Here is a 16,853-nt window from a genome sequence, read left to right as displayed (position 1 = left end):
AATTTTTTCGACGGTCACCGAGCATAGAGAATTAAAATTAAATTATTTCATTAATTAATAAATGATAAGGCAATTGTTTCATATCCTATTTTGTTAATTACAAAGGAATTTCATTTGCCTAAATGGGTTAACCGTATCGTGAAAACCTCTTCAAATTCCTAAAATGAGCGCGGTTAATTTGGCTCCCATAACTCACCCTCAATTAAATTTGCAGAAATTTCCTCTGTTTCCAAGCGTACACATTAATAAAGGAAATGGCGTGTTCTGCAATACTGGCGAGGAACCAGAAATCTCTCTTTACTCGGATAATCTCCCTTTTGCCTAATAAAGCTCTGTTTCAATTTAGGATTCATCTAAGAACCTCTCAGAATTTCACCAACCGCTGATGGAACATATTTTCATTCATTACTACAGATTTTCCTCAAAATATAATTAATTAAATAAAACTCCTTCCCTCAATGCTTGCCTCATCCATCTCATTCCCTATGTCCGGCGTTATGTTTCGGTACGCCTCCAATACGGCCCTTCTCATCCGAACACACATCCTCTTCAATCCGCTACATGCCTCCCTTCCCACTCTGCAGCCCTTCCCTTCTCCTTTCCCTCAAAATATACCACACTCTCTCCTTAATCACGCTTCCCGTATATTGTCAAGCGTACTTCGAAAAGTCGCCAGAAAGTGGCTAAGTTGAACAGGTCGGATTTGTGCAAAGAAAACTGCGGCAAAGTATTATGTCCGTTACTTCTTTGAATGCTTTAATAAGGCTTGGAGGAAAAAAGTTTATTAGTTGGAAGGAAATATTACATGAATTCAGAAAGAATAAATAACCTGACCTTGAAATCTAAGCATGTGGTTCGGCTCCAGCTAGCATGACCTATTTAGAAGGACTATTAAGTGGATAAAAATAGTTGTGATAACATCTATTTCCAAAATAATAATACTGTTCAAAATACAAGGGAAGTAAAATTTTCAAAATTCATGTTAACCTATTAAGTTAAAGTACAATATAAAACAATTTTTCTCCGATGCAAAATTTAGGAAACGATTGAAAAATTACTCAATGCTTCGGGGAGCATAGTATGTGTAAAGATATTGAAAAGTAGCCGAAAAATAGCCGATTTTGAAATAAGGATCCTATCATTCATATCTTCATTCACCTTTGGTGTCATCTCGCCTTAATACTCACGACAAAGAAAAACGGGCAGGAGAAAGGGCTTTCCGAGCCCTAAGTCTTTTTGTCACAAATAAAATGAGCAGCAATTGCTCGGCATGAAATTACGTGGGATATGGAGTTACCGTTCGGGCCACTCAATCATTAGCAAAAGTACTGAAGTGGAAAAGGGTGAAATGGAGACGCGGAAATGCTGGCTGAACACGGCCACTGGCGAAGGAGGGCTGCGAAGAAGTTCGCTTCTAATGGCCACTTCGCCGAGTTCGCCGCATTCTGAATGCTACCAGGAAATGTGAAAATGTGCACGACTTTGCAACCTCTTAAAACTACTCCACCATGTGAAATAGGCCAAGGGGTGATTAAGTGGGAAATGGGGAACAGAAAAATTTGTATTCACGTGACTGTGGAAAGAAGACTGAACCACGAATCGCACGAATTTCATTCATTGCTAGAGAGTAGACGATCGATGAGATAAACCGTAGCAGCATTTTTTATTCAGGCCAACTTTGAGTGAGATAGGAAGTTTATACATATGTACCTTTAGCAGAGAAATCAAAAGCTATTCAGTTGAAGCTAACATAAATTGCGTTTCTGTTCAATCATGGGTAGTTATTCGCGCAAGATGGTGAGGCTCGAGTTGAGAAAAATTTAATAAATATCTCACCAAAAGGAACACCATACAAGTAGATTGCATTCGAATACAAGCGAATTACAATTTAGGAAGGTATTTAAATATTTAACATACGTACGAGTGGTAGTAGTGGAGGCGACCGTAAGCAGAGGTCATTTGGACCCGAAGAGACAGGTGGGTAATCTGGCAAAGGTAGGGTAGTTCAATGGAATGGAGAGAAGATGGGAAGAAACCCAGCGAAGACATAAGCCCACTCTTAACGAAGGGCCTTAAGGGGTCCACAGTTTAACGTCCCATCTAATCTCCCGGTGATCTCTTCGACATACGAGTAAATTATCGAGTATTGCAATCCAGTAACCGCATAATATTATAAAAGAGGCAAAACTCGAAAATTATAATTTTTAACTATTTTAATAATATTTTTAAATCCTAAGTTATTTCATCTTTTTCGATTCTATGCTTCGCTTTTTCGATTCGCTGTTTAAAAACAGACGGACGGAGATACCTAATAAACGAAGCTGATAATAATTTAATGCCACGGTTGTAAAAGTAAAAGTTGGTTTTCTAGGTGGAGTCCAAATGAGACTAAACCCTACAGCGTGTAAAATTCACACATCAGATTTAGATATTCCCATTCCTGAAGAGTATGCTGTAGGACGATCAGTCACGATCCCGTCAAGGCCCAAAAGCCTAACTGAAAAAGTCTTACGCTCGCATCACCGTCCCACTTATCGCCAAACCGCCTACGGTCTCATTTGCGTAATTCAATGGTGATCTGAATCGCGCCATCGAGCCAAAGCGACATGAGTGTCGCAGTAAACCCAAGGGGAACAGAGGGAAATGTCTGCCAACGTGAAGCGGTCCAGCGTCGAATAACGCCTCAAAATACACGACGCATTGAGAGAGGCCGCGAGCTTTTTTACAAAAAAAACATGCTCCGAGACCGCACTAATTGGAGACCCACTCTCTACGCTCAACAAATTCAGAAGGAAAATCCGGAATGGTAAGGTTATCCACAAAAGGTTTACAAAAAAATCCATTCCGGCAGAAGAACGAAAATCAGGACCCGCACAAAATAAAATGACAACATTCATTCATTTAGCCCTCAAAATTTTTGCTGAAAGCCTTTTTGTCAACGGGTGGCACAAGTTAACATTTTAATTTGACTGCAGAGCTAGTGTGTCGACTTCTCTTCTTTGTCAATTTTTCAGTGTCCTTCCTACTCCCCGTTAAAGTGCAAACAAATGCGATTCGCAGCGTGGGCGATTGTGACGATATGAAGGTACGTATTTACGCGACACTTCATATTCCTAGCACACGATTCAAATATTTGGACGAGATATTTTCAATTTAAACTAAGATAACATATCACAGCATGGATATTTTATTTTTCTGACCAATATTTTATATTTTTTCACGCCAAATTTCTATACCAATGAATGTCATATAAGTAGAAACGCGATCCAGCAAGATTCAAGGGGTGACAAACGATACCAAGAGAAAATGCTCACCATCGGTAATGTTTAAAAAAAATATTACTAGCCTTCTTGTGGATGTCACTATGGAGGTTTATATTTTTTACAAAATGTATTATTAGAGAAGAAAATCTCGAATTCGATCAAAGACGTTGCGTTTTATCGCCATCGATATCGATCAATGTTATCGATCCATTCAATTATTTTATACTCCAGCACATTTTTGAATTTCAATCCATTAAAATCTGAATCTTACGATCCCCATCCAATTATTCCGTATCGAGTTACGTTTCGCTAGGTAGCGTGAAAATTGAATGAGGTTGATGTTTTTTTGTTATTTATTGCTATTATAACCATGAAAAGCGCATGTAATGAGATCTACGATCGTGCTTCGGGTTCTCGTTATACCACTCTATGGTGTAAATTTCGTCAATTCGTATTAGAATTTGTGTTTCCTTGGTGAATAATAGAGCGTTAAATTTTTCACTGCATAATCAACTCATTCCAATAAATTACAAAATTATTGTTTTGGTATACTACCGATTATGGAAGTCTACTATCCCACTGACTTTTAAATGTGCTCAGTAATGATTTTAACCCCTAGGATGACTGGTTAAATAAAGCTTGATTATCCTCAAGCATAACTGATTTTATGGATTCCTCAACGACTTTCATATCTATCTCCAGATCTTCCCATGCCTCTTTAACCATTTCCTCTACGTAGGCCTTGAAAAGCACTGGTGATAATGCACACCCCTGTCTTACTTCTCTTCCTTGCTCTGCCCATCCCGAAACTGCATCCGCAATAATTCGCCTAACCTTCTAATCCCTATCTTCTGTATTACATGCATCATTTCCACCCGATTCACTCGACGTGTTGGAAACGCCTGCTCTAAATATATGGAACAATAACATACGTCCTGATTATACTCGATGTTCCTTATGATGTGTGACTTCATTACAACTATAGAATTACATGCATCTCTCCTCTTCATGAAAAAAACAGATCATTCCCTACGTAATTATTTCCCTCATTTCCGTCCTTTTATAGATGATTCCAAGTTTAGCTGCATGTAAAATCAAATTATTGTTCTTTGGAACCTACACTGATTTGAAGAAATCTTCTGGCCAAATTCTTCCCTCATAAATGTTATCAATTAGCACATAAAAATTCTTTATTCCACCTTCCCCCAAATCCTTAATCTGGTCGATTATTATTTACATCCACGGACCGATGGCTGATGTCGTATTGAAATATACAATGTACAGCAGCAATACGTTGTGCGCTATGTCCATCATGGTCACACAAATACGGTGCGCCTGAGACAATTGTCCGCTTCTTATTATTGATTATGCGGTAAATGAAACAAGGACAAAAGATGCATTGCAATATTGTCCATGTGATATTGCCAATATTGTCACTTTGTATCTAATATCATACCATTATGTAACTGTGGCATAATGAAGCTAAGAATGTAACTGAAAGGTGTTTCGTGATGTATTACCCTTGTAACCTTGGATTTGGATATGCTGCGGTGGTAAACAGTGTTTAATTGCTATTGTGAACACTTATCTCAAAATATCAAAAACAAATTTAATTTTTCAACTAATATCAAAATTCGCTCTCTCTTTTTCGTTTCATGAACACGACGGCCTTCTCCGAAAATGTGCGTGCGCAGTTCGGAATGCGACCTGTGCTCATGGCTGCGTGGCATGGCCATGCCGACGCAGTCCGTCTCCTCATTAACTGTGGTGCAAGCGTCAATGCCGTGAATAAGGTGAGTACTAAAAGAGAAAAAAATATTTTCAACTTTACTCACAAAATTTGAATTTCATTAAGCCAACTTCCAGATGGGAGTAAAATTTTCTTATTATCCTGGACTTCTCTCTTGATGGCGCCTCATTAAAAGGCATTCAACCAAATTCCATAATTTCATCGGTTTTCGTATCTACGGGCTTAAGTAAAAATTAAATAGAAACTAAATTATTCTTTATTAGAACTTGTTGTCTATAGCTAAACTGAATATGTACTTTTATTTAAAATCGCATTCATTCTTAAATAAGGCCACCGTTCAAAATAAATTACGAAGAAATGAGGCTTAGTTGACTTACTATCATATTAACTCTTGCGATGGCCTTTAATGAATTTCTTCAGCCATTTACCATTTAGATATTTATTTTTTGTCCTAATCCTGACAACAGTACCCCGTCATTTACGTCTTCTAACTTCCAGCAATACGCGTATACTACGTCTGTTGCCCGTTGCCGGGCAATTTCTCCAAAATTACAAAACCTTTCTTTAAAAGATGCATTAATTCATTCATGAAAGACCAGTAGTAATATATATAAATAAATAATAATAATATAATAAATTTGGCTGTATATGCTTGAGATTTGAAAGTAACAAAGAGAACACCAGTCAAAACCATCGTTATCCCACGAAATTTAATTGGAGCTTGTGCGCTCCGATGACCCCTAGAGCTGCTCTGGCAAGAGCAATGCTAATTGCTGATGGTAGAGTCATCCATACCAGATAGGTTGAAGGTTAGGATCCAGAAGAAGGGTAGTACGCGCAGCGTCTGTTCCTCGGTGAGGCGGCTGCAAAGGAATCTGACCCCATTCAGTGATGGTGTCACGTTAAAAACACCATTGAGGAAGGCTACGGGTAACCACCTCAATTATTTATCCCACGAAATAATTATGGAAAAACATCAGAGTATGTGAATTCTAGTCACTATAGGATTCGGCCTGCTCGGGTGTGCCGTGCCCGACAGCTGGAGAGGCAAGGCTAAGAACCGCAGGGCAAATGATTACTTCGGGTTCAAGAACGGAAGAGATACGCGTGACACCATAGCAGTAATGAGGTCACTAATAGAGAGGTACAAAGAATACAACCAAGATGTACTTATCTCTTTCGTAGATTTCGAAAAGGCATATGATACAGTGAATTGGGAGGTAGTAGTGAATGCATTGCAGAAAATAGGAGTAGTTTGGAGAAATAGAAGATTTATCCGCACGTTTGTATGTCATATTTAATGAATATGAGATTTAAAAGTATTTCAACCTTGGGGACAGAAAATTTTTTCGCCTTTGGTTTCCTCATTGCTACAGTTAATTTACAAGCACACGTCGCACAGTTCAGAGTGTACCAATTTGATCATACGCTCGATAAAGAATTCAAACTGGGAATACTTCGGAATGCATATGGAAATTGACCTCTGGAACGCATACTATTATTCCCACATACTGCTGTTAATGAATTCAGGAAACTCCAGCAGTGGGGGGCATTTATGTTGGCATTTATGGTTATTCCATTCCCTTGGAACAATCACCTCTATCGCAATGACCCTTGGCATGCATTGGGCTTTAAAAATTATAATGGGCCATATCAGATAGCAATAATGACCTACCATTCCTATGCCCGAAATGCCAACATAAAGCAGTAGCTCTCCTTTTTATCGAAAGCATTAAATTTCCAACTGGGGGGAATTTCCAAAATTCTCTCAGCACTGTACCATATGTAAATCCCGTACAATTACACAAATGGTGGCACGGCTGCGTAAAGTAAACAGATGGATAAATCTTCGGAAAAAAACGGACAGACTTCTCAACATGGCATGAGAGACCAAGAATGAAATCTAAAACCAACAATAAAAAAACATTATCCTAAAATTTGGTAGAAAAGAGATATTTAAAATTGGATGGTAATTTTAAGAAAAAAAATAAGGGAGTTTTTCAGACTTGTTCACACGGAATATTTTGGAGTTTGGTCGGCATTCATCTTTCAGCACGGCTAGGTAAAGGTAGACAAGATCTAGGGTGAGGTAAAATCCGCCGAAAACTTCAAAAGCAGTGTCAGTGTCCACCAAACAATCAGAATAAAGATTCAAAATTAAATATTTAAATTTATACGCGTAACTGTATGAATTATATCATTTAACAATTCAGAAAAAGAGAGACAAAACCTTTTTTCCTTATTATACTCCGGTTCCTTCGAGAAGTGTGTTCTACTACGGATACGGAAGTTCGATTTCGCGAGAAAGGACCCACTTGCAAACACGTTTGGCCGAAGGAACCCTCCCGGCCAACCCACGCACTCTTCGGGGTGTGTAAGACAATCGACCGGCGACGCACTGCTTTCTTTTGAAGCATGAGACAGTGAGTGAGAGATCGGGCTATTCATAAAAGACTACGGGCTTGGGGGAGAGGAAATTCCTCTCCATTTACACCCCCCAACTATCAACGCTTCCTCTTTGTTCGTTCTCCTTCTCACTAGCCTTCCTCTTGTATTTTTTTCTCGTTCGCACACAACAGCCATGGAAACCTTTCCCGTTCGCATTCAAGTGGCATGCCGGGAAATTTTCCCTTTAAAAGCACTTCTCGTACTCATAGCTATCTTCATGTAAACTCATGAAGGTTCAAAATGAGAAATTTAAGAGCATACCAAAACGATGAGTGTATGAGATGAGATTTTCAAATTTCATTTTTTTTTCGAAAAGAAATCCAGAACCCAGTAAAGAGAAACACATGAGAATGGATGGCTGCAGTATACATAATGAATACAGGAGAAGAGTGACCTTTGGATGTCACATGATAAAAAAGGCCGAAAATTCTCCGCGATTATCTAGATGGAAAAACTCATTCCCCTCTTTCCATAGTTCATGCTTGGTCATCCGAGAAGTCTGAGTAGTCTACGCGTATTGCTGGGAGTCTTAAATAACGGGGTACTGTTGCCATTTTTAAACACGTCAAACAGCTTTAAATACTAACAGCCGTAACCAGGGCAGGACGTTTTAATTGCAATACTAATTCATGCGCTTCGTAATAACAAAGAATGCGTTTTTTGTCCCCTTGCTTACTTAAATAATTTTACCCAGAGATTTATTTTTTATACCATTATGCATCTCAATTAATAAAATGTGAGTCTCTCACGCTTGTAGTTATAAATCACTTCACTGAAGAAATATTACTCCGCACCAACGCCTAATTTTTTTCATGAAATTGCAAAAATGAAATTACACTTTCATTTCTTAATTGAAGCCATGGAATATCTGCAAAGCTGCAAACAACGGCGGCTTAGAAATGTTGGGCACTATTGTCTACAGATTCCCCGTAAAATATATAAAATAACATTAAATAGTCAGTAAATTCAGTAATGCTCCACTTTAATACTGTACATTTAGAAATCTCTTCCAATAATTATATCTAATTGATAAATTAATGTCTATTACATACTAATTATATTTGAGTCGGGTGATGCTGCGGAGTGCTCTCTTTCTCAAACTCTGGTCTCTTAACTTTGGGTTCTGCTATCCGTGAAAATGCACAAAAAGGATTCCACGATTACCACCCTCTTAGAGATATATTGTCTGCCTGCTCTGGCTAACCTGTTCACCTCTACCATCGTAAACTGCACTCAACTATAACCCCAGGAACTAACTTGTTTTTGTCCCCCTAATAACCCGAAACTTAGACAGACCAAATTATGCCCCGACACTTCCTTCACCCTGGATCGCGCACATTAATCTTCCGCCAACCCTGTGTGTCATCGTAAATTGCTAACAGAGGAAGTCACCGTAGATCAGGCCACCCCGTCTCAAGAGGAAAAGGAGAGTAAAGGAGGTGGAAAGTCTAGAGGTGAAAGCAAGGGAATAGGCACGATAAGAGAGAAAGAATAAGAATTTCATGCGATTATGAGGACGAAGAGAGAAGATATACCTCAGTAGTAAGATGCTGACAGCAGTAAAGGTAGTCGCGAAATGTTATTTTTCAAAGATAAACGAAATTAAGAGGCAAATGATGCCAACGTACAAATATTTCCGAATAGAATAAATGAAAAGAAACGGATGACAGGAAAAAATACATAAAAATTTTTACAAATCCAAAATTAGTCATAATGTAAGAATTAAATAGTCATAAATATTTTTCTTATCTGTATCTATTAAGATATATGTATCAACTAGTATTGTTGAATCCATACTATCTGAGGCTGCTGTAAATATTTGAAATGATATGATGATAAAAGGCTAAATGAACCTAACCAAAAAATAATATTTTTCAAATATTTCAGCATACTTAATTTTTTTATAACACATTAGTGCTAATTGCTAAATTATGGAAAATAATACTGGGACTTATATACATATGTGAGGAAAATTGTAATTTCGGGAGAAACAAAACTTTTCATATTTTTTCGTCTTCTTGAGGCGCAATCGGAATTAAAAAATTGTTCGGTATACCATGATTCCATAAAATGTAAGAAGACGAAGAATGACTCACATGTGAAACTCATAGGAATGCTTTACGAGAAAGTTGACGGGTGCCAAAGATCCCTTCCTCACTTTTCTTTGGAATAACACATTATATCTTAACTGAAGGTCTAAGTTATGAGGTATTTTTATACATTTGTATTTAAATACTAAATGTAATGCATTATAAGTGCACTGGCGTGTTTCTAACAGTATCCTTTCAAATTCAGTCCTATTAAGCTCAATCTTGATAAATCGCATATTGAGCAATCAGAAAACTGTAGTATTTACCAATGTTTAATAACTCATACATTACAGATTGACTAAATCTACAAGTTTTTTAAATAATTTATCAGTATTCACACTTTCATTCTAAATAATTCTTCTCCATTAAGGGTACAGGTATAAATTTCTCTTTCCTCTAATTCTTTTTTCAATTTGTAAATCCTGGGAAAATATTTAGGGATTCATTGAGTAATTTCCTAACTCCATTTTTCGCCGCTTTGTACAACAGCCTATTTCAAAATATTCGTACCTTTGCCACGCTATATTAAAGAGTTTTCAAGTACATTAAACTAAAAAACGAATAATTGACACCAATAATCCATTAAATTACTCTGGACCAAATTTTAATATCCATTCCGAGCGTTTAAGCATCCATGCCCATCAATAAATCAAGGTTAGCATTGTAGAATACTCAATACGTTTTTAAATGCCTCCCTGCATCACGAAGACTTTTATTATTAAATTATTAAAGAAGTGAAACCAAGTATCACTGCAAATTACTCCATTTTTTCGATGGCTCAGAAAGAGAATGTCAATGCCCATCTACAGAACGTGGGATCTATGAAATTTTAATCACGTTGTTGTCGTTGTTTTTATTAGGAAAGGTTACCGACAGCAGAGGCCATTTGCGCCAGAAGGGATAGTGGGGTAATTTTGTATGATTGGGAGGTGGGAATGCATAGAAGAATTATACAAGGAATAGAGGTACCGAATAATCTTTCCGATAATGGGGATCAAAAAGGTACAGACAAAGAAAGGCTAAGTTCTTAAATAACCAGAGAAGAATTTATTTTTGCTTTGAAAGTTTGAAGGACAACAAAGCAACATGCCCAGACAATATATACCTAGAGGAATATTGAAAAATAAAGGAAATATGACAAAAGAACGATTATTCAAAATGATAAACGAATATTATGAAACAGGCCAAGTACCTAAAGATTTTACCAATGGTAAAATTGATTAAAAACAAGATTGTGGTAATATTGATGATTAGAAACAATTTTCATCCTTTCGCACGCATCAAAAATTCTGTCAAGCATAATGAAAAAGGGAATAAAAGGAAAAATCGACCTAAATCTAGCAGATGATCAATTTGGATTTGGAGAACAGGAAGAGGAACCACAGAAGTGATATTAGCACTATGTCAGAGTTTAGAGAGGAGAGTAAAGTTTAAAAGAAAAGCCTTTATAGATTTAGAAAAGGCATTTTACTAAGTAGCCTGAAGACTACTATTGAAATATTGACGAAAAACGAACTTGATTGGAAAGATAAAACAATTATTTAAAATTTGTACAAGACACAGAAAATCGAAATTGATATAAATTGATGCAGGTCAGTAGCACAAATTAAAAAAGACGAGACACAAGTTTTCCCCCATCCCCCCACCTATTTAATTTATTCATCGAGGAAGCAATTTCAAAAATGAAAGAAAGGACTAAAGGTATTACAAGGAATGGAAGAAGAATTCACACTATGCGCTTTGCTGATGTCATAGTAATAATTGCATACACTGCAAAGGTCATGTATAAGATGCCCAAAATATTATCCAGAGATCTAGAACATTTTAAATTGAAAATAAACAAGAAGACCAAGATAGTGGCAATAAGAAAGAGAAAAGAAATTGTAAAAATTAACATAAAAATAGAAAACACTAACTGGGATCAGGTTGATAACTTTTGCTACCTGGGGAGTATTAATAACAAGACAAATACATGTGAGACTGTGATTAAGAGAAGCATAGCCTTGGCAAAACAAGCGTTTCGAAACAAGAAGCATAAACTGGTCAATAACCATATAAGTAATAATACCAGAAAAGACCAGAATATACCAGAAAAGAGTTCATCAAACCGTTTGCTTGGAGTGTATTATTATATGCTTCCTCCATATTTTTCCTTATCCTTTTCCTCAAAATAAAATTCAGTTGATTCCTGTAAGCCTTTTTTCTTAGGGCCTTATCGAGGCCGTTAAAAATTTTCTTATGAGTTTCGGCGTCCTTCGTTTATCGCATACCTAATTCCAAACAAGTCGAGTTTATGTGTGTTACTAATTTTGTGAGATTTTTCGCGTGCCTCCGCGAGGACGTGAAATCGCAGTCAATGTTCATCTCGACCAACTTCATCACAAATCGTGATCGAGCTCTGTTATGGTTGTAATGGTCCTTGAGATGGGTGGGCAAAGTTTATCCCCTTAATTTGTCGATCCCGATGGCGGCGGAGTAACGTCCTTGTCTGTCATTCCAAGGGTGGCGGGTTCGATTCCCACCTGGGTGGGTGGATTCCCACTTGGGTTTTCCTCCACCTAGGGCTTAGGTTTTTGTAAATGTGACCATTGTTATCATTGATAATAGTCCGATGTAAAAGCCCAAATGTGATGTTTTCGGACTAATGCCAAATAAATAAATATGGATGTAAGACATGGAAAATCAGGAAAGTAGAAGGAAAAATGGCAATGGAAATGTGGACTTGGAGGAAACTGACAAAAACAAGCTAGGCAGAATAAAAAGGTATTAGCAGAAGTGAAAGAAAATAGATCGCTCATCTAGAGCAACAGGCCAAATTAGAGGAAAATTAATGGGACATTTACTAAGGCATAACCAAGAACATATTTTAACATATTGGAAGGAAAAGTTGTAGGGAAGAAACCAAGAGGACGCCCCAGCGCTGTTTTCTTCAAGAGCATGGATCATGAGATGGACTTCAAATCATATGCTACCCTGAAGGAAGCAGCAGTGAATAAAGAGGCGTGGAAATTACGATAAAGTGCTGCCATTAGTGTTAGATGATGATAGGCGGAAGGGTGGAGAGAAACCCGGCGCCGCCCTTAGGCTATTTTTAACGATAGGCGCCAAGGGGTCCACAATGTTATTAACGTCCCATCCGACGGATGACGTTGTTCACTTTTAACACTCTTCACATTTCTTGGCAAGAATTTGGTTACCAATGGAAAAATGCGCCATCTCCAGGATTCGAACCCGGACCCTCGGGGTGAGAAGCCAGTACAGCAGATACCGCACCAACCCAATCTCCACTTTAAATCACATGAACCTCAAACATTTGAGGTACAGACGACTTCATCACTATTAAATGTTTTAACTAAAACAATTATGGGTCATAACAATAAAATGACATGAAATTAAAATACTCGAATAATCATAGTTTATTCATAGGATACAAACGAGTGAATTATATGATTTTAAATTAAAGACCGTATTACTGTGGCAACAAAATAGTTTCATTATCATTTCAGAATTAACATACGAGCTTTTTATTAAATAGCTCCTATGTTAATTAAATGATATGACTCTTCTTTGGTCAATATGAGATCAATATTTTATGAAGTCTCACATTTTATGAACTACTTGTACTTCGCAAGCCCAAATTTCAGTTTTTTAAAGACTACATTAACGCAAAGAACCCAAAGAAAATCTTAATTACAGTATTGATGAATTTAAAAACGAGATAATTGGATTATGCATAACCTATTTCCCAGATCTTTATCACTCGTGACCTCTCTCCTGGTATACAATTCATCACACAAAAATTCCGCCAATATGGAAATAGACATCCACTTATACAGTTATTTCCACGGCTTACACCAACTATACATTCTGAACATAATTCAAGTCTTGCCATCCATCACATAGCCAGGTGCGACAACAGTGTCAAAATCAATAATTCATTTTTCATGTATCACACTGCACCACAATCAATAGAAAAACCAAAAATGTGTACAGATTTTTCCCCAATACGTGGCTGATGACAAACGACGCATATTCATTTTCGTTGCTTCAATTAGTTATCTTTTTCTCCAAAAATAGTGCTTTGGATTGCGCGAAGATTTAAATGGTTACGGCGTCCTCACTCAATAAAGTTTGATGGCCCTAACACTAAGTTGTAACATTCTCCTTATACAACAAAAGAGAAAAATTAATCAGAACAAATGAATATCGAATACGGTCTGCAAGAAAGGAATACCTAAAACAACAAAAGAACACCTACAAGATAACAAAAGATAAAAATGGCGATAAAAATGTTATTTATTTTCAAGTAAATATCTTGTAAATGACCTTTTTAGAGACATCACTTTTTCAATGCAGCCCTATTAAATATTTGCACTGTGTGCGAACCTTTTTTAAGGAGAACATGAATAAATGTAAACAATTGTATTTTTTAAGCTTTGGTAGTTCATGCCAATTGGATGTAGATCCATACAGTATATAGTAGTATTTTTGTTTATGGGGTGCATCGACGATAGATCCATACAGATAGCACCGATTGCGTAGAAAGGGCAATTTTTATCCGGGCCCATATTATCCATTTTTCATTCAAGAAAATTGTTAATCTTAAGGTTAAATGCTAGTAATTCAAATAAGATCTTTTACCTAACAAAAGGGGTCAAACTATTTTAGAATTTTTTTATTCCATAGGTAAATTGTTTGAAATACCCCTAAACAAAATTTTCATTAAATTAAAAACCTTCATACATGTACGTGTACGAGTGTATCTCGTACATCTTGGAATTCCATTACACCAGGACTAGATCAACGAAATAATTCCTACACGCGCCGTCTCAATAAACCTGAAATTATGGAGGTGAACACGGTTCATTGTGATAAATTTTGCAACATCACCCAGTTCGAATGAAAGATTTCCGTGAAGTCCGAAGCAATCAATTTCAAAATTGGTTTGATTTGTGGGGGGGTAGAGCTCACTTCACAATGAGAGCCGGAAAGCAATCGTGCGCTTTCGTGGTTGGATGACCAGTTTTTCTACTACTATAATTTCCAAATATATCTGGTCGGTAAACAAGCCTTCTCTCGGAAACAAACAAATCACGCAAAGGGGAAATGTATCTAAGCAAGACCAAGCTGGTCTATTACTTATTCCTCTCGTGGAATACTGTATTTTTGAAAACTGTCTAAAAAGCAAAATTTTTGTGACGTATCTAAATTTTAGTATAATTAAAAATATAAAGTAAGGCACGGTAATGTATTTCAGTATTAGAGCGCGCTAAACAGGTTTTTAAATATTATGATAAACTTCTTTGGAATTTTCACAGCTTAAAATGGCCCTTTAAAAATATATTTCAATCTGCTTACGAAATGTTTATTGTGAAATTTCAGGGTCTAACATTTGACTTTACCATTACATATGATTGTCAAAAATTTAATCAACACAAATTTACACCATGTGCGAGATTCTAACCTGGAACCCTCAAGTGGAACATCGGTGAATGATATTTTCGGCAAAAAAGTTATGGCCCTAAAATTAAGATACTAAGGATGCCGAGAGTACAGACTGAAGATAGGCATATAGGCTGGAAGTATAATTCATGTTAATGCAGGGCGCTTTTATGAATGCACATACATATTAATTCTTCATGGTGCGCTAGGCCCAAATTAGATAATAAATTTTCTCAGACAATCACATTATACATTATACTTTATAACAACAAATCTTTCTGAGAACTCACTCCGCCAGATTTCAGTATGTACTTATTTTCGGAGTTCTCAGCAACAAACTTTTAGTCTAACGCGTTATCTATGCCATGAACGAAGCGTTTCTGAGTGAATCTTCTTCTGCTTCTTTTCACACATCTGGAATACTGAGTTGTTTCCTTGAGCAAATTGGTACACTTGGTGTATCACGTGGAAATATTGATATACACATGCACTCCTGGCGATAGACATCCTAGTATGAAAAAATTTACAAGGGATAAATGCAAAGGGAATGGTGCAGTGCTGCGGTGGTCGAAACCTTCTCCAAAATGTGACAAAAAGGAAATGAGTTGGGAGAAATAATGAAAAAAGGGTGCACAATATATGGGCATCCCCTAATGCTAATTCTTCATAAAATAAGTGGTTTCAGTACTTTTCGAAATAAAATGTTTGGAAAAATTTGATCGTCATGTAGAAGGATGAATGATGCCCGACGGAAGAATAAATTAGTCAAAAAATGGAGGAGGACCACAGAAAACTGGAGCGAATGCGGTCGATGAGGCTCCAAAGAGTGATAAGATAGGGGATGGAAGGGCAACGATGGTATGGTATGAGTGGAGCTTAAGAAGGGTACGACGATGTGAAAGCGTGGAAAAAAGGATTGGATTTGTTTAATGCGCTTTACATAGTGTTGCAAAACTCTAAAAGAGTAGATAAATGCAGATTAAATATGCTCTCTGACGCATCTCACTTTCTATAAAGTATTACGCACGTTATTCAATAGTTTTTATAAATGTATACAGTTCAATCTGATTCTTTCCGATTGCCAATTTAAAATTCGGAATAATTCAGTAACTTTACTGGCATAACCAGCCACTTAATCAGAGAGTTCAAAAATACATCTAATGAAGTAGTAATAATAATATCAATGCTCAATTATCCGTTAACGAATCGCATCTCACGTCTTCTTTAAGAAAAACAATCATACTTGACGTCGACTAAGAAAACGCGTCGATCGGATTCCTGCGGCATGGGATATTACAACCCAATATTTTTGCATTTTACATTGCCCTGTACATTGGAAAAATGGGAAAGAATGGAGGGAAAAACATTCCGTAGCCTTCATCAATGCATACCAATTGATTAAGAACGAATAAGAGAAGTAACGGTGTTATGCTGTGCCAAACGCGGTTTTAATCACTTTAATTTTAATTTAAACATCACACGCACATATTTTATTTATTTACAAAGATATTTCTTAGCCCGGCATCCCATTAGCACAAGTTGCGCCGGACATTTAGGAGTATGCATGCATTTACTATATTTTGGCATTGATTTTTGAAATCATTGCATAAAATCACTCGGATTAAAATTCTGGGGAATAAATCACGCCGCACAACCCTCGAGAATGAAGGTGCCCTTAGTTCTAAATGCCACGTGGACATTACCCTTGGGAGAAGGTGACTCTTGCCACCCCGTGGCGGAAGCGAGAGAGGGGAAAGGGTGGGAGGAAGAGAAGGTAAGGAAGCTAGGAGAAGCGCGGTGGACGAAATACGTGAGAGGACGGGACAGGAGGGGTGAAGAAGCAAGCAGCGGAGGAAAGTG

The 16,853-nt window shown here is 37.1% G+C and overlaps 1 protein-coding gene across 8 annotated transcripts in view; it reads left to right on the top strand.

Annotated features, from left to right (window-relative positions):
* Positions 1-16,853, top strand: part of LOC139695519 (ankyrin repeat and death domain-containing protein 1A-like) — a 430,852-nt gene that overhangs the window by 351,342 nt on the left and 62,657 nt on the right. For all 8 annotated transcript variants that reach the window (XM_071594341.1, XM_071594344.1, XM_071594343.1 and 5 more), the window contains exon 5: positions 4,958-5,056. In XM_071594341.1, coding sequence (XP_071450442.1) covers positions 4,958-5,056 — 99 coding nt within the window. The remainder of the gene's footprint in view (positions 1-4,957; positions 5,057-16,853) is intronic.

Source organism: Hetaerina americana, unplaced genomic scaffold (genome assembly GCF_022747635.1).
Source record: "Hetaerina americana unplaced genomic scaffold, ioHetAmer1.1.p SCAF_6, whole genome shotgun sequence".
Taxonomy (NCBI): domain Eukaryota; kingdom Metazoa; phylum Arthropoda; class Insecta; order Odonata; family Calopterygidae; genus Hetaerina; species Hetaerina americana.
Note: the sequence above shows the minus strand (reverse complement) of the source record. Positions and strands in the feature narration are given on the sequence as shown.